This window comes from Salmo salar, chromosome ssa25 (assembly GCF_905237065.1).
Source record: "Salmo salar chromosome ssa25, Ssal_v3.1, whole genome shotgun sequence".
NCBI lineage: Eukaryota > Metazoa > Chordata > Actinopteri > Salmoniformes > Salmonidae > Salmo > Salmo salar.
This window is the reverse complement of record NC_059466.1, coordinates 36,908,852-36,932,532: the sequence shown is the minus strand read 5'-3', so window position 1 is coordinate 36,932,532 and position 23,681 is coordinate 36,908,852. Positions and strand designations below refer to the sequence as shown.

General features: G+C 42.8%; 1 protein-coding gene across 1 annotated transcript in view; it reads right to left on the bottom strand.

Annotated features, from left to right (window-relative positions):
• impg2a (interphotoreceptor matrix proteoglycan 2a) overlaps positions 1-23,190 on the bottom strand; it is a 61,196-nt gene extending 38,006 nt beyond the window's left edge. Inside the window, exons 1-7 of the mRNA XM_045707437.1 lie at positions 23,133-23,190; positions 14,438-14,464; positions 14,100-14,348; positions 5,754-5,920; positions 3,920-3,945; positions 3,736-3,768; positions 796-833 (exon numbers count right to left, since the gene is read on the bottom strand). Coding sequence (XP_045563393.1) covers positions 796-833; positions 3,736-3,768; positions 3,920-3,945; positions 5,754-5,920; positions 14,100-14,348; positions 14,438-14,464; positions 23,133-23,190 — 598 coding nt within the window. The remainder of the gene's footprint in view (positions 1-795; positions 834-3,735; positions 3,769-3,919; positions 3,946-5,753; positions 5,921-14,099; positions 14,349-14,437; positions 14,465-23,132) is intronic.
• Between the last annotated feature and the right edge of the window lie 491 nt (positions 23,191-23,681).

The following is a 23,681-nucleotide window of genomic DNA, read 5'->3' as shown; positions in this document are numbered from 1 at the left end:
CCTGTAGTCGCATCATGCAGCCCATATATGTTTTTATTTCTAAGGTTTGTATCATTCAAAACTAAAGTTACCTAATAACTCTAAATCTATCTTATAGAACCTGTTTCAAATGATCACTTTTACCTCAACATAACCACTTCATATGTGCACTCGCTCTGGAATGGGAAAATATCCTTTCTATTTTATTCAGCTAAGTTGAATTATATTCTTCTTACTATATAATCATATAACATAATACAATAGCATGGGACTTCTAAGATGATCTTGTCAGCTAAATGGCACGGAGCATAGCCAGATAACATACAGTAGGCCAACTCATATTCTGTTCTTCTGAAATACATTTTCTTCGTATCATAATGTTTTTTAGACCTGACTAAAATAAATAATGGATTTATTGTGATGGTGTATATTAAATTGATATATTAGACTTTTGTATGCGGTTTGTATGCATGGAGGACTGGAGATGCTAAACGTGTGTTTATGCTAATTAAAAGTAAAATGACCATGAGACCGACAGTCTTTTGCACAACAATAACCAGCTGATGAAATGTAATGACTGCCACAGCACTATGTGTACCACAAGACATCGATAGTCAGAGGCATTGCTTGGCTTGAGCCCGTAATGTGGGGCGCTGCTTACTAATGTGGATTAGACAGCTATAGTGGGCTATTACCGGTCTGAGCACGTCACAGAGCAGAGAGAAGGAGATGGAGAGAGAGAGAGAAAGAGGTAACAGAGAGAGAAAGGATGGAGGGATAAAGAAGGTATAAAAGGTGTGTGTGTGTGACACTGACCTCCTTGGGCCTCCTGTTCTGTGGCTGTAGTCGGGGTGCTGTGGAACAACAACAGTCACTCACAGTTAAGAGCTTTCACTCAGAGATCCAATCAAATCAAATTATAAAAATGTTTTCTTATAATAGTTAAGAAGCACAAAACTATCAGGTGTTCTACTTGTAGTGGAGTCATAGAGATAGATACCATGTATCTGCAGCCATAGAGATAGATACCATGTATCTGCAGCCATAGAGGTAGATACCATGTATCTGCAGCCATAGAGGGTAGATACCATGTATCTGCAGCCATAGAGGGTAGATACCATGTATCTGCAGCCATAGAGATAGATACCATGTATCTGCAGCCATAGAGGTAGATACCATGTATCTGCAGCCATAGAGGTAGATACCATGTATCTGCAGCCATAGAGGTAGATACCATGTATCTGCAGCCATAGAGGTAGATACCATGTATCTGCAGCCATAGAGGTAGATACCATGTATCTGCAGCCATAGAGGGTAGATACCATGTATCTGCAGCCATAGAGGGTAGATACCATGTATCTGCAGCCATAGAGGTAGATACCATGTATCTGCAGCCATAGAGATAGATACCATGTATCTGCAGCCATAGAGATAGATACCATGTATCTGCAGCCATAGAGGTAGATACCATGTATCTGCAGCCATAGAGGTAGATACCATGTATCTGCAGCCATAGAGATAGATACCATGTATCTGCAGCCATAGAGGTAGATACCATGTATCTGCAGCCATAGAGATAGATACCATGTATCTGCAGCCATAGAGATAGATACCATGTATCTGCAGCCATAGAGGTAGATACCATGTATCTGCAGCCATAGAGATAGATACCATGTATCTGCAGCCATAGAGGTAGATACCATGTATCTGCAGCCATAGAGGTAGATACCATGTATCTGCAGCCATAGAGATAGATACCATGTATCTGCAGCCATAGAGGTAGATACCATGTATCTGCAGCCATAGAGGTAGATACCATGTATCTGCAGCCATAGAAGTAGATACCATGTATCTGCAGCCATAGAGGTAGATACCATGTATCTGCAGCCATAGAGATAGATACCATGTATCTGCAGCCATAGAGGTAGATACCATGTATCTGCAGCCATAGAGGTAGATACCATGTATCTGCAGCCATAGAGGTAGATACCATGTATCTGCAGCCATAGAAGTAGATACCATGTATCTGCAGCCATAGAGGTAGATACCATGTATCTGCAGCCATAGAGATAGATACCATGTATCTGCAGCCATAAAGATAGATACCATGTATCTGCAGCCATAGAGATAGATACCATGTATCTGCAGCCATAGAGGTAGATACTTTGTATCTGCAGCTTCACAAGGTCCTTTGCTGTTGTTCTGGGATTGATTTGCACTTTTCGCAACAAAGTAGAATCATCTCTAGGAGACACAACGCGTCTCCTTCCTGAGTGGTATGACGGCTGCGTGGTCGCATGGTGTTTATACTTGCGTACTATTGTTTGTACAGATGAATGTGGTACCTTCAGGCATTTGGAAATTGCTCTTAAGGATAAACCAGACTTGTGGAGGTCTACAATTTGTTTTCTGAGGTCTTGGCTGATTTCTTTTGATTTCCCCATGATGTCAAGCAAAGAGGCACTGAGTTTGAAGGTAGGCCTTGAAATGCATCCACAGGTACACCTCCAATTGACTCAAATGATGTCAATTAGCCTATCAGAAGCTTCTAAAGCCATGACATCATTCTCTGGAATTTTCCAAGCTGTTTAAAGGCACAGTCAACTTAGTGTATGTAAACTTCTGACCTACTGAAATTGTGATACAGTGAATTATAAGGGAAATAATCTGTCTGTAAACAATTGTTGGAAAAATTACTTGTGTCATGCACAAAGTAGATGTCCTAACCGACTTGCCAAAACTAAGCATTTTGCTACACTCGCATTAACATCTGCTAACCATGTGTATGTGACCAATTACATTTGATTTGATAACATGAAATTTGTGAAGTGGTTGAAAAATGAGTTTTAATGACTCCAACCTAAGTGTATGTAAACTTCCGGCTTCAACTGTAGATACCGTGTATCTGCTGCCATAGAGATAGATACCATGTATCTGCAGCCATAGAGATAGATACCATGTATCTGCAGCCATAGAGATAGATACCATGTATCTGCAGCCATAGAGATAGATACCATGTATCTGCAGCCATAGAGATAGATACCATGTATCTGCAGCCATAGAGATAGATACAGTGTATCTGCAGCCATAGAGATAGATACCATGTATCTGCAGCCATAGAGATAGATACCATGTATCTGCAGCCATAGAGATAGATACCATGTATCTGCAGCCATAGAGATAGATACCATGTATCTGCAGCCATAGAGATAGATACCATGTATCTGCAGCCATAGAGATAGATACCATGTATCTGCAGCCATAGAGATAGATACCATGTATCTGCAGCCATAGAGATAGATACCATGTATCTGCAGCCACAGAGATAGATACCATGTATCTGCAGCCATAGAGATACAGTACAAACCGTTTATCTGTTTATACAATGTGCTAAGCTTTTAGCGTCATATCCAAGAAGACTTGAGGCTGTAATCACTGCCACAGGTGCTTCAACAAAGTACTGAGTAAAGAGTCTGAGTACTTATGTTAATGTGATATTTCAGTTTTTAATTTTGAATGCATTTGCAAACATTTCTAGAAACCTGTTTTTGCTTCGTCATTATGGGGTATTGTGTGTAGATTGATGAGGATTATTATTTGTTGGATCCATTTTAGAATAAGGTGGTAACATAACAAAATGTGTAAAAAGTCAAGGGGTCTGAATATTTTCCCGAATGAAATGTACGGCCACAGCAATGGGGGAGAGGATGAGGAGTAATATGGCCAGGTAAGTTTGAAGAACCTTCAGAACTTTACCTGCACGTATGTAGCCGTGAGTTGTTGGGCTCACTACGGTTGGTGGAGCAGGAGTAGAGAGAGAGAGAGCAGTAATGGGGAAAAGAATGACACACATGTAAGACAAGAGTAATGCACAGTGAATACGCTCCAAGAAATGTTACAATAGCAATGAAAGTAACTATGACAGGATTACATACTTTACCTTTTTAACCCTGTCAGCAACATTCTCTGAAATGGCAAAGATGGAAGACAGAAATGACACAACAGTAAGTAATGATTGAAGCGTGAATATAGTAGTTACACACACACAAAATAACAGCTGAAAGCCATCACAATTTGGATGAATAATGATGTAGAAGTTGCAGACAGTCAAAAGTTTGGACACACATACTCAATGCAGTGATGACACACACCTCATGTTTATAGGGCGGGTGACTGTAGCATATTCAGTGCCTTCATAAAGCATTCCTACCCCTTGACTTATTCCACATTTGAGTATTTTCTACATTGTAGAATAATAATGAACACATCAAAACTACGAAATAACACATATGGAATCATGTAGTGACTAAAAAAGTGTTGAACAAATCAAAATATATTTTAGACTCTTCAAAGTAGCCACCCTTTGCCTTGATGACAGCTTTGCACACTCTTAGCATTCTCTCAACCAGCTTCACCTGAAATGCTTTTCCAACAGTCTTAAAGGAGTTCCCTTATGATGAGCACTTGTTGGCTGCTTTTCCTTCACTCTGCCGTCCAACTCATCCCAAATCATCTCAATTGGGTTGAGGTCGGTGATTGTAGAGGCTAGGTCATCTGATGCAGCACTCCATCACTCTCCTTCTTGGTCAAATAGCCCTTACACAACTTGGAGGTGTGTTGGGTAATTGTCCTGTTGAAAAACAAATTATAGTCCCAATAAGCACTAACCAGATGGGATGGCGTGTGCAAGAATGCTGTGGTAGCCATGCTGGTAAAGTGTCCCTTGAATTCTAAATAGATCACAGACAGTGTCACCAGCAAAGCATCCCCACACCATCACACCTCCTTCTCCATGCTTCATGGTGGGAATGACACACATGCAGAGATCACCCGTTCACCTACTCTGCATCTCACAAAGACACGGCGGTTGGGACCAAAAATCTCAAATTTGGACTCATCAGACCAAAGGACAGATTTCCACCGGTCTAATGTCATTGCTCGTGTTTCTTGGCCCAAGCAAGTCTCTTCTTCTTATTTGTGTCCTTTAGTAGTGGTTTCTTTGCTGTAATTCAACCGTGAAGGCCTGATTCACGCAGTCTCCTCTGAACAGTTGATGTTGAGATGTCTCTGCTACTTGAACTCTGTGAAGCATTTATTTGGGCTGCAATTTCTAAGGCTGGTAACTCTAATTAACTTATCCTCTGCAGCAGAGGTAACTCTGGGTCTTCCATTCCTGTGGCGGTCCTCATGAGAGCCAGTTTCATCGCAGCGCTTGATGCTTTTTGCGACAGCATTTGAAGAAACTTCACATTTTCCGAATTGACTGACCTTCATGTCTTAAAGTAATGATGGACTGTCGTTTCTCTTGGTTTATTTGAGCTGTTCTTGCAATAATATGGACTTGGTCTTTTACCAAATAGGTCTATCTTCTGTATACTACCCCTACCTTTTCACAACACAACTGACTGGCTCAAATACATTAAGAAAGAAATTCCATAAATTAACTTTTAACAAGGCACACCTGTTAATTGAAATGCATTCCAGGTGACCACCTCATGAGGCTGGTTGAGAGAGTGCCAAGAGTGTGCAAAGCTGTCATCAAGGCAAAGGGTGGCTACTTTGAAGAATCTAAAATATGTTTTGACATGTTGAACACTTTTTTGGTTACTACATGTTTCCATGTGTGTTATTTCATAGTTTTGATGTCTTCACTATTATTCTACGGTGTAGAAAATAGCAAAAATAAAGAAAAACCCTTGAATGAGTAGGTGTGTCCAAACTTTTGACTGGTACTGTACATGATGATGGTAATTTCATGGAAACTGGAGACTCACACTCTCAACCAGGGCCAGGAGCTCCTTTGATTGGCTAAAGTTGTTGCCCATCGCCAGAGCGGTGGCTGTGCCGTCCAGGCATTGGCTCATCCAGATCTGGTACTCTTCCTGGTTCGGGAGGCGGTCCCAGAAGATCTTGAAGGCCTCCCACACCGTCTCCTGGCACACTGAACACACACACCACACACAGGTCACATATTGGCGAAAGAACCCATTCTTTCTGTCTCTGAGGATTACAAGGGGCATTGATGAAAACTACAGTACGCAGGCTGTGGCCATCTAGTTCTAGAGCTGTGACCCCTGAGGTAAATCTTAGCTGGCATATTAGCTCATGTGTCGATCACAGTGTGACTATAAGTGTTACAGTACATCCCCCCCGCCAGGTCAGAGTTAACTGATTCCATGTTTAGCCCTGCCATAGCAGGGTTGTGGTTATGCAGGCATGCTGTGTGCCTATCTGCCTGACCCCAGTATCACTCTTCCACTGTCATGCCACTGCCAAACCAGTGATGTAACCCTTCTCCATAAATCAGCTTACATGTCACCAACCCAATGACCTGCAGCTACCTACGCAACCCTCACTACTTTGCCCCTACATCTACACTCTTACGAAAAAGGGTTCCAAAAGGGTTCTTCGTGTGTCCCTACAGGAGAACCCTTTTTGGCTCCAGGTATAACCCTTTTTGGTTGCAGGTAGAATCCTTTTGGGTGCCATGTAGAACCCTCTATGGAAATGGTTTTACATGGAACCCAAAAGGGTTCTACCTGGAAGCAAATAATTGGTTCAACTATGGGGACAGCCGCAAACCCTTTTAGGTTCTAGATAGCACTTTTTTTCTAAGAGTGTTCTGTCTCATCCCTGGACCCAAAGTATACTGCTCAAAAAATAAAGGAAACACTAAAATAACACATCCTAGATCTGAATGAATGAAATAATCTTATTAAATACTTTTTTCTTTACATAGTTGAATGTGCTGACAACAAAATCACACAAAAATAATCAATGGAAATCCAATTTATCAACCCATGGAGGTCTGGATTTGGAGTCACACTCAAAATTAAAGTGGAAAAACACACTACAGGCTGATCCAACTTTGATGTAATGTCCTTAAAACATGTCAAAATGAGGCTCAGTAGTGTGTGTGGCCTCCACGTGCCTGTATGACCTCCCTACAACGCCTGGGCATGCTCCTGATGAGGTGGCGGATGGTCTCCTGAGGGATCTCCTCCCAGACCTGGACTAAAGCATCCGCCAAGTCCTGGACAGTCTGTGGTGCAACGTGGCGTTGGTGGATGGAGCGAGACATGATGTCCCAGATGTGCTCAATTGGATTCAGGTCTGGGGAACGGACGGGCCAGTCCATAGCATCAATGCCTTCCTCTTGCAGGAACTGCTGACACACTCCAGCCACATGAGGTCTAGCATTGTCTTGCATTAGGAGGAACCCAGGGCCAACCGCACCAGCATATGGTCTCACAAGGGGTCTGAGGATCTCATCTCGGTACCTAATGGCAGTCAGGCTACCTCTGGCGAGCACATGGAGGGCTGTGCGGCCCCCCAAAGAAATGCCACCCCACACCATGACTGACTCACCGCCAAACCGGTCATGCTGGAGGATGTTGCAGGCAGCAGAACGTTCTCCACGGCGTCTCCAGACTCTGTCACGTCTGTCACATGTGCTCAGTGTGAACCTGCTTTCATCTGTGAAGAGCACAGGGCGCCAGTGGCAAATTTGCCAATCTTGGTGTTCTCTGGCAAATGCCAAACGTCCTGCACGGTGTTGGGCTGTAAGCACAACCCCCACCTGTGGACGTCGGGCCCTCATACCACCCTCATGGATTCTAATTCTGACCGTTTGAGCAGACACATGCACATTTGTGGCCTGCTGGAGGTCATTTTGCAGGGCTCTGGCAGTGCTCCTCCTTTCACAAAGGCGGAGGTAGCGTTCCTGCTGCTGGGTTGTTGCCCTCCTACGGCCTCCTCCACGTCTCCTGATGTACTGGCCTGTCTCCTGGTAGCGCCTTCATGCTCTGGACACTACGCTGACAGACACAGCAAACCTTCTTGCCACAGCTCACATTGATGTGCCATCCTGGATGAGCTGCACTACCTGAGCCACTTGTGTGGGTTGTAGACTCCGTCTCATGCTACCACTAGAGTGAAAGCACCGCCAGCATTCAAAAGTGACCAAAACATCAGCCAGGAAGCATAAGAACTGAGAAGTGGTCTGTGGTCACCACCTGCCGAACCACTCCTTTATTGGGTGTGTCTTGCTAATTGCCTATAATTTCCACCTGTTGTCTATTCCATTTGCACAACAGCATGTGCAATTTATTGTCAATCAGTGTTGCTTCCTAAGTGGACAGTTTGATTTCACAGAAGGTTGATTGACTTGGAGTTACATTGTGTTGTTTAAGTGTTCCCTTTATTTTTTTTAGCAGTGTATTTCCCCCATCCCCATATCATCAACCTTCTCCCTGGGTTAATACGGATAAAGATGAGTTCATACAGCAAAGTATCTGCCCAAAACCATAATGCTGTCCCAACTATTCTCTTCCCAACTCAACTCATCTACATGGGAGGGGCCGTGCACCTATATAATATTGCACTATATTTCATCAATCATTGTGCTTACCTCACCTACCTGCATCTATACTCTCACATTCACCAACCACAGCCCTGGTCTAAAGAGCTACAGGGTGGGATTTGTTCCAGTCCAGCTGGAGGAAAGTCTTGATGAGCAGATGTTTAGTTGAATCAGGTCTGTTAGTTAGTGCTGGGCTGAAACTAAAGTCTTGGTTGCCAAATTGGACCAATCTCTTGAAAGTCATTATTTTATTTATTAATTTATTTACTGTACAAAGAAAACATCCTGGAATAGCTTGGTAGCACTTTATAATAACTGCACATAATAAAGCATTCATAATGGATTTGTAAATAATTTATTCATCGGTGCTCCATTCAAATAAAATCTAATGAATTCAAGTTTTATTGGTCACATACACATTTTTAGCTGATGTTATTGTGGGTGTAGCGAAATGATTGTGTTCCTAGCTCCAACAGTGCAGTAGTATCTAACAATACACAACAATACACACATATCTAAAAGTAAAATAATGGAATTAAGAAATATATAAATATTAGGGCGAGCAACGTCAGAACGGCATTGATGTTTATTATAGGTCCTTATAAACCATTTACTACTAATCATTAGTTAAGTATTTTGTGTGCTGTATTGAGTGGCCAGTGTAATTTCTCACAGAAAGATGGACATGTCGTTGGTAGACATTCCAACAATACCAGATGCTCCTTAATAAGGTCTCAAAATATTCTAGAACATGTCAATGGTAAAAGAATAAGCACACAGGACAGGACGTTGAAGGAAATATATCTAACATTTTATTCACAAAAACTGTTGTGAAACAACTGTTGCAAGGACTTGAGGAAGAGTTGTAACGTTAATGTTTTGCTAAAGTTGGCCACCTCGCGACCGCGAACTAATCATACAACAGGGAGATGTAGCCTACACACAACAGCTGGCTGGACCGGATCGTTTTACTCTAGTGGGTTTTTGTTATTTCATTACTACTGATATGTGATTGAGGTATACATGTTTAATGTATGGTTTGCAGGTAGAAATGTTACATACTGTATACAACCTTTAAATCTTCCAGTGCTTCAGTCTTTTAACCGCAGACAAATAGCAACAAAAAGACACTGCAACTTGCAAGAGCAGCAACACAGATGAATGAATAACAGCGCACATGGGAATATAGAGCTTCTGTTGTGATCAAAGCAAAAATATCCTATATGAAAGTAAGAGAGTAAACATTGTTTCTAGTTGAGGTTAGTTACAAGTCAAGTGTTCTGGGTTTGCATCAGTTCAAAAGATTGACGAGTGACAGAAGTGACCGCCTGGGAGCTCTGAGGGAGAGCCGGGCAGATCAGCTCAATTAGACAACACAACTGAAAAATGTACATTTTTCCAAATGAGAGGATTGCATAAACTATTCTGTATGCATGCTAAGCATTGAACAAAACTGATGAATAGGAGCTTCATGTCAAATATAATGTTCATTAGTATCACATGGAATTCTTGTCTCATCCCATTTTCGTAAACTAAAATGAAAAGTAATTTGTAATAGTTATGCTTTTTTTCCCCAGAGCATCTCATCTCTATAGTAGGTCGTTGGCGAGTATTTTTCATCAGTTATTGTTTACGAGATTAACACTGCCATGTCAGCTAAAGCTTTTTAATAAATTGGTAAAGTAGTCTAGTAAACTAACTTGTAGTGATCATGGTTGAATTACCAACCGGGCACGCAGGGCACCTGCCCAGGGGCCCTGACTTCCAGGGGGCTCCCCAACTAAATGCATCTTGGGGCCCACAAAAGGCTAGGCCCTAAGACAATGCCCCCATCCGCTGCTGCCAAGAAACACTTATGTTAGCATTTTTGGACTAAAAACTGTATTTTACTCAGCATACTCAGTGTGTCTGAAGGTACGTATGACACTATTACAACAGTGGGACTGTTTTGGAATAAAAGTTTCAATATATTTTGTGTGCTTATTGTTGAACCATTGATATGTTCTAAGGGCCATTTTGAGCATCAGATACTGCTGGAATGTCTACCAACGGCATGTCCATCTTTTTGTGAGAAATTACACTGGACACTCAAAACATTTATAAAATATTTCTAAAGTGTAAATAGCCCCTACAAAAAAAAACGTAACTAATGATTATTAAATGGTTCATAAGGACCGACAGATAACTGACAAAATAAAGGAAATGCCAACATAAAGTGTCTTAATAGGGCATTGGGCCACCATGAGCCAGAACAGCTTCAATGCACCTTGGAATAGATTATACAAGTGTCTGGAACTCTATTGAAGGGATGTGACACCATTCTTCCACGAGAAATTCCATCATTTGGAGTTTGTTAATGGTGGTGGAACACGCTGTCTCTGTCACGGCTGTTATAAGGAGCGGACCAAAGCGCAGCGTTTTCGTAGTTCCACATCTTTATTTAATAGTGAAACGTGATGCAATACATAAATACTTAAACTAACCAGAAAACAACAAACCGTGACGCAGAGAGGAAAAAAAACACACGACTCAAAATATAATCACCCACAAGGACAGGTGGGACAAACATCAACTTAAGTATGGCCTCCAATTAGAGACAATGACAACCAGCTGCCTCTAGTTGGAGGTCATGCCAAACAACAACCCACATAGAAATACAACAACTAGAACCTGAACATAGACATACAAAAACATATCAACACCCCCTGTCACGCCCTGACCACTCTACCATAGACAATGACAACTTACTATGGTCAGGACGTGACAGTCTCAGGCGTCGCTCCAGAATCTCCTGTAAGTGTTCAATTGGGTTAAGCTCTGGTAACTGAGACGGCCACGGCATATGGTTTACATCACTTTCATCAAACCATTCAGTAACTACGCGTGCCCTGTGGATGGGGGCATTATCCTGCTATGGGGGTATAGCCACGGTAGCCAAAATAATGGCCTGCCCAGCATTTTTATACATGACCCTAAGCATGATGGAATGTTAATTGCTTAATTAACTCAGGAACCACACCCGTGTGGACGCGCCTGCTTTCAATATACTTTGTATCCCTCATTTACTCTCGTGTTTCCATTATTCTGGAAGTTACTTGTATATTAAACATCTTGTGAATGATCTTATGAATCGTTATTAAATACTTTAAAAGTTGTTTATAAATGTATGAATAACTAGGTTACCAACATTTACAATTATGAGAGTAATTAATAAATAAATGATGAATAAATGATTTACTAATCCTTTATAAATGCTTTATTATGTAGAGTTGTAAAGTGCGGAGACTGGAGACTCCAGAGTTAGCCAAAAAGCCAAGGAGGGAATGTTAACAACCCTCTAACTTAGTCCAGCCAGGTAGCCCACAAGACTGAAATCCCATACAGAACTATCCTGCACACTGACCACTGATTAGTCCAACTACAGGCCCTACAGACTCACTCACTCCACCAACTCAATAGCTCCTCCCTCTCAAAACCCTAAGCCTCTCTCTCTCTCTCACCTTGAGTGGCTGGACACATGTTCTGAGAATTACTTTTAACCTGCCTGCTCACGCCCAACATCCTTCTCAGAGTCAGGAATGTCTCTCCCTCCCCCTCTGTGTAGGTGCTGCTACCTGGCTCAAGTCTCTAAATGGGCTTATCCTCACATACAGTGTGACATACAGTGCAACCTTCAGTGTGACATACTTTTTGCCAGGAAATTAATCTAAAGTAGAGCAGATGTTGCCTGAAAATTGGATGTTGGAGAGGCAAAATACTTTAGGTTGAGACCCAAATATCAATACGGTGATGACACACACCTGTTTTTAGGGCTGGTGACTATAGCATATACAATGCCTTCATAAAGTATTCATACCCCTTGACTTATTCCACATTTTGTTGTCTTACAGCCTGAATCTCAAAAATAAAATATATTTTGATTTGTTTAATACTTTTTTGGTTACTACATAATTCCATATGTGTTATTTCATAGTTTTGATGTCTTCGCTATTATTCTACAATGTAGAAAATAGTCAAAAAAAGAACCTGCAATGAGTAGGTGTGTCTAAACTTTTGACTGGTACTTTAAGTATTCACACCCTTGAGTCAATACATGTTAGAATCACGTTTGGCAACAATTACATCTGTGAGTATTTCTGGGTAAGTCTCTAAGAGTTTTGCACACCTGGACTGAACAATAATTGCACATTATTCCTTTAAAAATTATTCAAGCTCTGACAAGTTGGTTATTGATCATTGCTAGACAGCCATTTTAATGTCTTGCCATAGATTTTCAAGCCGATTTAAGTCAAACTGTAACTAGACCACTCAGGAACATTCAATGTAATTTTGGTAAGCAACTCCTGTGTATATTTATTCTTGTTTTTTAGGTTATTGTCCTGCCTAAAGGTGAATATGTCCCCCAGTGTCTGTTGGTATGCAGGCTGAAACAGGTTTTCCTGTAGGATTTTGCCTGAGCTCTCCCAGTGTCTGTTGGTATGCAGACTGAACCAGGTTTTCCTGTAGGATTTTGCCTGAGCTCTCCCAGTGTCTGTTGGTATGCAGACTGAACCAGGTTTTCCTGTAGGATTTTGCCTGAGCTCTCCCAGTGTCTGTTGGTATGCAGACTGAACCAGGTTTTCCTGTAGGATTTTGCCTGAGCTTAGCTCTATTTCATTTATTTAAAAAATATTTAAACTCCCTAGTCCTTGCCAATGACAAGCATACCCATAACATGTTGCAGCCACCACCATGCTTGAAAATATGAAGAGTGGTACTCAGTGATGTGTTATGTTTAAGGCAAATCCAACACAACACTTTGTATTCAGGACATACAGTTATTTCACTCCTGAACCACAGTTTTACTTCAGCGCCTTATTGCAAACAGGATGCATGTTTTGAAATATTCTGTACAGGCTTCCTTCTTTTCACTCTGTCATTTAGGTTAGCATTGTGGAGTAACAATGTTGTTGATCCATCCTCAGTTTCTCCTATGACTGCAATGAAACTCTGTTTTAAAGTCACCATTGGGCTCATGGTGAAATCCCTGAGCGGTTTCTTTCCTCTTCCGCAACCGAGTTAAGAAGGACACCTGTACTGGGTATATGGTTACACCATCCAAAGTGTAATTAATAACTTCACCATGATCAAAGGGATATTTAATTGTCTGCTTTTTATTTCTACCCATCCACAAATAGGTGCCTTTCTTTGCGAGGCATTGGAAACAGTCATTGGTGTGTGGGTTAATCTGTGTTTGAAATGTACTGCTCGACTGAGGGACCTTACAGATAATTGTATGTGTGGGGTACAGAGATGAGGTAGTCATAAAAAAATTATGTTAAACACTATTATTGCACACAGAGTGAGCCCATGCAACTTATTATGTGACTTGTTAAGCACATTTTTACTCCTGAACTTATTTAGGCTTGCCATAACAAAGGGGTTGAATACTTATTGACTCAAGACATTTAAACATTTCATTTTAAATACATTTGTTAAAATGTATAAAAACAGAATTCCACTTTGACATTATGGGGTATTGTGTGTAGGCCAGTGACACAAAATCTCAATTTAATCTATTTTAAATTCAGGCTGTTTACACAACAAAATGTGTGAAAAGTCAAGGAGTGTGAATAATTTCTGAAGCCTCTGTAGGCCTTCTCTATGGTCTGGGTAAGGGTTGACGGAACGGGCCACGCGCAGACTTGCCACCTCGGATTTGGGGAGGGCCACTTCTTCCTCCATCATTATACATACAGGTGAGTGGTGGTGGTCTTACCTCGCAGGTGAAAGTAGCTGAGGTGATTTGCGATGGATTGTTGCATGCTCTCTTCAGCACAAAGTTTGACCCCGCTGGGGAAAAGCACGTTGCGCTTCTGCCGAGGGATAGCGCCATGGTCCTTGTGAGAGACCTTGAGGAGAGGTGACTGAACTATGCTTTGAGGAACCGATAGAATAGGTGATATTCTAACTGTTTTGTAATATAGATCCTGTCCGTCAGGAAGAGGTCCTTGCCCAGATGCAGCGTCTGTGATAAAACGATAAAACACATTAGACAACAACTCCATCTTAATTGTGAAAGTGTAGCTTGACTGTTTGTTAGGCCTGCATACATACCTGTTCTTATTCCCAAGAGTTCAAACGCTAAAATGAAAGAAAGTGTACACAAAAGCAATTTCAATGAAGAGTCCAACATCTTAAATCCCTAGTAGTTTTAACTCCGAAGGGTTGAAAAGGGGTCACGTTGACAGGACAGGTACTTCCTTTGGAATCGTACAACAACAATGTTTGGCCCTCCTTATGAGTTTGCATAGTTCAGAATCCAGAAAATGTATCTGTTTTTTTAACCAGTCATTCTGAAGTGATTCTCTCCTCCTTGCTTACGTCGGCTGAGGAAGGTGTGTCCCGTGGTGCTACAGAACAGCTCCCGGCCAGGGCTCAGGCTCAGCTAGGCAGATGGCCCATTGAGAGAGATTTTGTTATCTAATCTTGTTTGCTAAGCCCTTTATAGCAGCTTGTCAAGAAGATACTGGTGTAATACTGGAAAGGGTGCTTAGTGTGAGGGGAATGTGGAAGGAGAGAGGGGAAAGGGGGGAGGAGTGAAGAGAGAAGAGGCCACCCGCAGAGAGATATGGCTTTAAGTGCAAAGATAGGCTCCTCCATTAATGAAGACAGGTAGCAGACAATCCTGGTCAAAATTAACCTCAACTCAAGGCTGGGGCTGGCTGAGGCCTTTTTTTTCAGACTGTCATTAGAACTAATGGATAGCCTACATCACCAGTGGTTCAATTAAGAATCATCCTGCGGACAAAATCTGGGGGTAATATTAATTCTTACTTTATGATCTGAGCCGCTCAGCGCTGTTTTTATCCCTCATATAGCCTATAGGGTCAGGCGTTCTTCTTGAACATGTGACCTAGACCAGGAAACTGAGCTCAACCATGGGAGAATCTCAATTGCATACTCCTCGCGTCCTCTCTCCTCGCCATCTCCTCAAAACCCATTGGAGGAGAAGGTTAGAGGGAAGGGACCTCTGGTTTTCTCATCCGATGGGTTTTGAGGAGACGAGGAGAGAGGACACAAGGGGTATGCAATTGAGATCGTGCCCATAATGCCATGGCCAGATCTGTTTGTGCTTTAGCCAACCCCTTGATCATTCATTGTTGTGTCAACGAGACTGGTCCAGTAAAGTTGGTTCACTGCACAATGAAATTGGAGAAGCATTTACGAAAAAAATTTAGTAGCCTCTATTGTAATTGCTCCTCTTTCACCTCAGCTGCCAAAATAACCCTGATTCAGATGACCATCCTACCCATGCTAGATTACGGAAACATCAATTTATAGATCGGCAGGTAAGGGTGCGCTCGAGCGGCTAGATGTTCTTTACCATTCAGCCATCAGATTTGCCACCAATGCTCCTTATAGGACACATCACTGCACTCTATAGTCCTCTGTAAACTGTATACCCATCGCAAGACCCACTGGTTGATGCTTACTTATAAAACCCTCTTAGGCCTCACTCCCCCCTATCTGAGAGACCTACTGCAGCCCTCATCTTCTACATACAACATCCGTTCTGCCAATCACATTCTGTTAAAGGTCTCCAAAGCACACACATCCCTGGGTCGCTCCTCTTTTCAGTTCGCTACAGCTAGCGACTGGAACGAGCTGCAATAAACACTCAAACTGGACCGCTTTATCTCCATCTCTTCATTCAAAGACCAAATCATGGACACTCTTACTGACAGTTGTGGCTGCTTTGTGTGATGTATTGTTGTCTCTAGCTTCTTGGCCTTTGTGCTGTCAGTGCCCAATCATGTTTGTACCATATTTTGTGCTGCTACCGTGTTGTACTGCTGCCATGTTGTGTTGCTACCATGTTGTCATGTTGTGTTGCTACCATGCTCTGTTGTCATGTGTTGCTGCCATGCTATGTTGTTGTCTTAGCTCTCTCTTTATGTAGTGTTGCGGTGTCGCTCTTGTTGTGATGTGTGTTTTGTCCTATATTATTTTATCCCAGCCCCCGAAGGAGGCCTTTTGACTTCTGGTAGGCTGTCATTGTAAATAAGAATGTGTTCTTAACTGACTTGCCTAGTTAAATAAAGGTTAAATAAAAATAAAAACAAATTATCAGTGGCGAAATAGGTGCTGTCTGTATTTACGGAGCCTCACCGCGGATAAGGTCAAGCAATTCAGGTCCCAGTATTACCACATATGTTATAAATACACAACCTGGGTACACACACACAGAAATTAGAATTAGATTAGCATCGCACTGTGAACCTTTGACCCATAGATGCCATGGCTTCATGCTATGCATAAAGTTCATTTGGAAAGTATTCAGACACTTTGACTTTTTCCACATTGTTACATTACAGCCTTCTTCTAAAATGTATGAAATAAACATTTTTCCTCATCTATCTACACACAATACTGTGTGTACCGGCAGGATAGAAGAGCGGCGTCTGGTAAGACAAGGGGTGGAGGACTATGTATTTTTGTAAATAACAGCTGGTGCACAATATCCAAGGAAATCTTGAGCTATTGCTCGCCAGAGGTAGAGGATCTCATGATAAGTTGTAGACCAAACTACCTACCGAGAAAGTTTTGATCTGTATTCTTCGTAGCTGTTTACATACCACCACAGTCAGAGTCTGGCACTAAGACAGCATTGAATGAGCTGTATTCCGCCATAAGCAAACAAGAAAACGCTCACCCAGAGGCGGCGCTCCTAGTAGCCAGGGACTTTAATGCAGGGAAATTTAAATCCGTTTTACCAAATTTCTATCAGCATGTTAAATGTGCAACCAGAGGAATACTCTGGTATACTCCACACATAGAGACTCATACAATGCTCTCCCTCGCCCTTCATTTCTCAAATCTGACCATAATTCTATCCTCCTGATTCCTGCTTACAAGCAAAAATGAAAGCAGGAAGCACCAGTGACTAGATCAATAAAAAAGTGGTCAGATAAAACAGATGCTAAGCTACAGGACGGTTTTGCTAGCACAGACTGGAATATGTTCCGGGATTCCTCCAACGGCATTGAGGAGTACACCACATCAGTCATTGGCTTCATCAATAAGTGCATCGATGACGTCATCCCCACAGTGACTGTACGTACATACCCCAACCAGAAGCCATGGATTACAGGCAGCATCTGCACTGAGCTAAAGGCAGGAGCTGACACTTTCAAGGAGCTGGACACTAACTTGGAAGCTTTAAGAAATCCCGCTATGCCCTCCGATGAACCATCAAACATGCAGAGTCAATACAGGACTTAGATCGAATCGTACTACACCGGCTCTGATGCTCATCGGATGTGACAGGGCTTGCAAACCATTACAGACTACAAAGGGAAGCACAACCAAGAGCTGCCAAGTGACACGAGCCTACCAGATGAGCAAAACTACTTCTATGCTCACTTCGAGGCAAATAATACTGAAACATGCATGAGAGCACCAGCTGTTCCGGAAGACTGTGTGAGCACACTCTCCTCAGCCGATGTGAGTAAGACCTTTAAACAGGTCAACATTCACAAGGTCGCAGGGCCAGACGGATTACCAGGACGAGTACTACGAGCATATGCTGACCAACTAGCAAGTGTCTTCACTGATATTTTCAACCTCTCCCTGTCAGAGTCCGTAATACCAACATGTTTTAAGCAGACCACCATAATGCCTGTGCCCAAGAACACTAAGGTAACCTGCCTAAATGACTACTGACCCGTAGCACTCACGTCTGTAGCCATGAAGTGCTTTGAAAGGCTGGTCATGGCTCACATTAACACCATCATCCCAGAAACGCTAGACCCACTCCAATTTGCATACCGCCCCAACAGATCCACAGATGATGCAATCTCTATTGTACTTACCACTGCCCTTACACACCTGAACAAGAGGAACACCTACAGTTGAAGTTGGAAGTTTACATACACTTAGATTGGATTCATTAAAACTTGTTTTTCAACCACTCCACAAATTTCTTGTTAACAAACTATAGTTTTGGAAAGTCGGTTAGGACATCTACTTTGTGCATGACACAAGTCATTTTTCCAACAATTGTTTACAGACTGATTATTTCAGTGGGTCAGAAGTTTACATACACTAAGTTGACTGTGCCTTTAAATAGCTTGGAAAATTCCAAAAAATGATATAAAGGCTTTGGAAGCTTCTGATAGACTCATTTGAGTCAATTGGAGGTGTACCTGTGGATGTATTTCAAGGCCTACCTTCAAACTCAGTGCCTCTGCTCGACATCATGGGAAAATCAAAAGGAATCAGCCAAGACTTCAGAAAAAGAATTGTAGACCTCCACAAGTCTGGTTCATCCTTGGGAGCAATTCCCAAATGCCTGAAGGTACCACGTTCATCTGTACAAACAATAGTACGCAAGTATAAACACCATGCGACCACGCAGCCATCATACCGCTCAGGAAGGTGACGTGTTTTGTCTCCTAGAGATGAACGTACTTTGGTGCGAAAAGTGCAAATCAATCCCAGAACAACAGCAAAGGACCTTGTGAAGATGCTGGAGGAAACAGGTAGAAAAGTATCTATATCCACAGTAAAATAAGTTCTATATCGACATAACCTGAAAAGGCCACTCAGCAAGGAAGAAGCCACTGCTCTATAACCGCCATAAAAAAGCCAGACTACGATTTGCAACTGCACATGGGGACAAAGATCGTACTTTTTGGAGAAATGTCCTCTGGTCTGATGAAACAAAAATAGAACTGTTTGGCCAAAATGACCATCTTTATTTTTGGAAGAAAAAGGAGGAGGCCTGCAAGCCGAAGAACACCATCCCAACCGTGAAGCACGGGGGTGGCAGTATCATGTTGTGGGGGTGCTTTGCTGCTGGATGGACTGGTGCACTTCACAAAATAGATGACATCATGAGGCAGGAAAATTATGTTGATATATTGAAGCAACATCTCAAGACCTCAGTCAGGATGTTAAAGCTTGGTCGCAAATGGGTCTTCCAAATGGACAAGACCCCAATCATACTTCCAAAGTTGTGGCAAAATGGCTTAAACACATTCAAAGTCAAGGTATTGGGAGTGGCCATCACAAAGCCCTGACCTCAATCTAATAGAAATTTGGTGGGCAGAACTGAAAAAGCAAGGAGGCCTACAAACCTGATTCAGTTACACCAGCTCTGTCAGCAGGAATGGGCCAAAATTCACCCAACTTATTGTGGGAAGCTTGTAGAAGGCTACCTGAAATAGAGTTAAACAATTTAAAGGCAATGCTACCAAATACTAATTGAGTGTATGTAAACTTCTGACCCACTGGGAATGTGATGAAAGAAATAAAAGCTGAAATAAATCACTCTCTCGACTGTTATTCTGACATTTCACAATCTTAAAATAAAGTTGTGATCCTAACTGACCTAAGACAGGGAATTCTTACTAGGATTAAATGTCAGGAATTGTGAAAAACTGAGTTGAAATGTATTTGGCTAAGGTGTATGTAAACTTCCGACTTCAACTGTATGTGAGAATGCTATTCATTGACTACAGCTCAGCGTTCAACACCATAGTGCCCTCAAAGCTTATCAATAAGTTAAGGATCCTGGGACTAAACACCTCCCTCTGCAACTGGATCCTGAACTTCCTGACGGGCCACCCCCAGGTGGTAAGGATAGGTAACAACACATCCGCCACGCTGATCCTCAACACAGGGGCCCCTTAGGGGTGCGTGCTCAGTCCCCTCCTGTACTCCCTGTTCACTCATGACTGCACGGCCAGGCACGACTCCAACACCATCATTAAATTTGCCTATGACACATCAGTGGAAGGCCTGATCATCGTCAACGATGACACAGCCTATAGGGAGGAGGTCAGAGACCTGGCCGTGTGGTGCCAAGACAACAACCTCTCCCTCAACGTGATCAAGACAAAGGAGATGATTGTGGACTACAGGAAAAAGAGGACTGAGCACACCCCCATTCTCATCGACGGGGCTGCAGTGGAGCAGGTTGAGAGCTTCAAGTTCCTTGGTGTCCACATCACCAACAAACTAACATGGTCCAAGCACCTATTCCCCCTCAGGAGACTGAAAATATTTGGCATGGGTCCTCAGGTCCTCAAAAAGGTTCTACAGCTGCACCATCGAGAGCATCCTGACTGGTTGCATCACTGCCTGGTATGGCAACTGCTCGGCCTCTGACTGCAAGCACTATAAAGGGTAGTGCGAATGGCCCAGTACATCCCTGGGGCCAAGCTTCCTGCCATCCAGGACCTCTATACCAGTCGGTGTCAGAGGAAGGCCCTAAAAATTGTCAAAGACTCAAGCCACCCTAGTCATAGACTGTTCTCTCTGCTACCGCAAGGCAAGCAGTACCGGAGCACCAAGTCTAGGTTCAAGAGGCTTCTAAACAGCTTCTACCCCAAGCCATAAGACTTCTGAACACCTAGTCAAATGGATACCCAGACTATTTGCATTGCCCCCCCCCCCCCTCTCTTTACACCACTGCTACTCTCTGTCGTCATCTATGCATAGTCACTTTAATAACTCTACCTCCATGTACATACTACCTCAATTAACTGGTGCCCCCGCACATTGACTCTACATCGGTGCTCCCCTGTATATAGTCTTGCTACTGTTATTTTACTGCTGCTGTTTAAATTACTTGTTACTTTAATCTCTTATTCTTATCCTTTTTTTAACTGCATTGTCGGTTAGGGTCTACACCTGTTGTATTCGACGCATGTGACTAATACAATTTGATTTGAATACCCCATAATGACAGTGAAAACAGGTTTGTAGAAGTTTTTGCAAATGTATAAAAAAAAAACTGAAATAGCTTTTACATAAGTATTCAGACCCTTTGCTATGAGATTCACAATTGAGCTCAGGTGCATCCTGTTTCCATTGATCATCCTTGATGTTTCACCTGTGGTAAATTCAATTGATTGGACATGACTTGGAAAGGCACACACCTGTCTATATAAGGTCCCACAGTTGACAGTGCATGTCAGAGAAAAAAAACCAGGCCATGAGGTCGAAGGAATTATCCGTAGAGCTCCGAAACAGGATTGTGACGAGGCATTGAAGGTCCCCAAGAACACAGTGGCCTCCATTATTCTTAAATGGAAGAAGTATGGAACCACCAAGACTCTTCCTAGAGCTGGCCACCCTGCCAAACTGAGCAATCGGGGGAGAAGCGCCTTGGTCAGGGAGGTGACCAAGAACCCGATGGTCGCTCTGACAGAGCTCCAGAGTTCCTCTGTGGCGATGGGAGAACCTTCCAGAAGGACAACCATCTCTGCAGCACTACACTAAATCAGGCCTTTATGGTAGAGTGGCCAGACAGAAGCCACTCCTCAGTAAAAGGCACTTGACAGCCCGCTTGGAGTTTGCCAAAAGGCCCCTAAAGACTCTAAGACCATGAGAAACAAGATTCTCTGGTCTGATGAAACCAAGATTGAACTCTTTGGCCTGAATGCCAAGCGTCACTTCTGGAGGAAACCTGGCACCACCCTAGGGATGTTTTTCAGTGTCAGGGACTGGGAGACAGTCACGATCGAGGGAAAGATTAATGGTGCAAAGTACAGAGAGATCCTTAATGAAAAACTGTTCCAGAGCACTCAGGACCTCAGACTGGGGTGAATGTTCACCTTCCAACAGGACAGCGACCCTAAGCACACAACCAAGACAATGCAGGAGTGGCTTCGGGACAAGTCAATGTCCTTGAGTGGCCCAGCCAGACCCCGGACTTGAACCTGATCGAACATCTCTGGAGAGACCTGAAAATAATCAACATCATCAGCACCCAGGGAGCAGTTGTGGTTGGGGCTTAACTGCCTTGCTCATTTTTCCACCTTGGTGATTCAAACTAGCGACCTTTCGGTTACTGGCCCAATACTCTTAACCGCTAGGCTACTTGCTGCCCAGTGGGTGGACAGACAAATGAACTTCAGCTAATCAACTTACTGTAGCACTTACTGTTGCACGCAACCACTCTGCTGTACAACAGTAACCTACTAGGCCATCACCTGTGTGTGACGTATATAGAAATCTTTGGTTTTGGGGAGGATTTGTTTCACCATAGATAAGCTCGTTAGTTGCAATGCAATTGTTTTGGAACCTCCATTGCCAACTTGGCAGGAATTCCATCTAGCCAATCAGAGAGCAAAGTGGAGCTATTTTATATTGCTGACTCTGATCTTATCAGGTCACCTCAGGTTCCGCGTCTTTGAACTCTTTAGTGCCAAGTGGCTAAATAGTCTCCAATTGTGTCCCAGGCTGTGGGCCAAACAAATAGCTGGAGAGCCAGGACCATTCTGCTGCAACATGGTGACTCACTCTGTAATGCCCTGAGCTCCTTACCCTGTAACCTGAGATCTAGCTGGGCAGCAATTGAGAAGCACAGCATCCTGCATTGATAGCTGGCATGTGGACAGTGTTTTGGCACAAAATGACTGCCATGGATCACTGAGTTAAGTGCTACAGATCTGTGGTGTATGAGACCGGTTACCCCATACAATGACGTAGCCACAGTCGCTAAACTGACTAAAACTAGAAAAGGAATAACAAACGCGTCACTGAATCAAATTAGTGTTGAATGTTAACTCTTTCTGACTGTTTAATGTTTGTTGTTCTTTATCTTTCTAACAGAGGTTTGGAACATTGTGGTTCTTATCTGGTTCACCCACTCTAGAGCTGCCTGGGACCATCAACAGGAGCACTGGTCTAAACTCTAACAGAGATTTAACCAAATAGAGCCTTTCACCTTCTCAGAGAGACAATGAGACCTTGACTGGTGTCTGGACAGCCTCATGTCAACAACAATCTGGGATGTTACCAACAAAGTAGACAGTGATGTCATAATTCCTAAGAATCTTGAGGAAGTCTATCTGCATAAGGACTAGAGGGACCTCCCAGTGAATGGGGGTGATTGGGACAGTTGGAACCCATGTAGAACTCAATGTCTAATCATCTTTCCAATCAGGTTTTCCTCTTACGTTCCCTTACTGACACAAACACTTACAGTAGCACTAAACAAACTAAGATTGCTAACCTTTGACCTGGAATCGCCATTCAACTCCCGGCAAGCAACAATACTATTCCTGGATATTTATATCCGCCCGCCCTCAGTCCGTCCAGTTCGGGCTGTAGTGTTGTTTAAATGTGAGCGCGATCTCACACTAACCAGGAGGTTGTGTAACCATCTTACAAGACAGCAGGGGATCCTGCAAAATGTTGAAGTATCATACCCCATACACCTGCACACACACACCACATAAATCAGACCAACAATTGCTTATGGCTAAGGGTTCTTTCTGGACAAGCCAGTCTCTTTCCTAAATCCTACAAAATCCCTACCCCCAGCATTACACTGAAATCTTAGGTC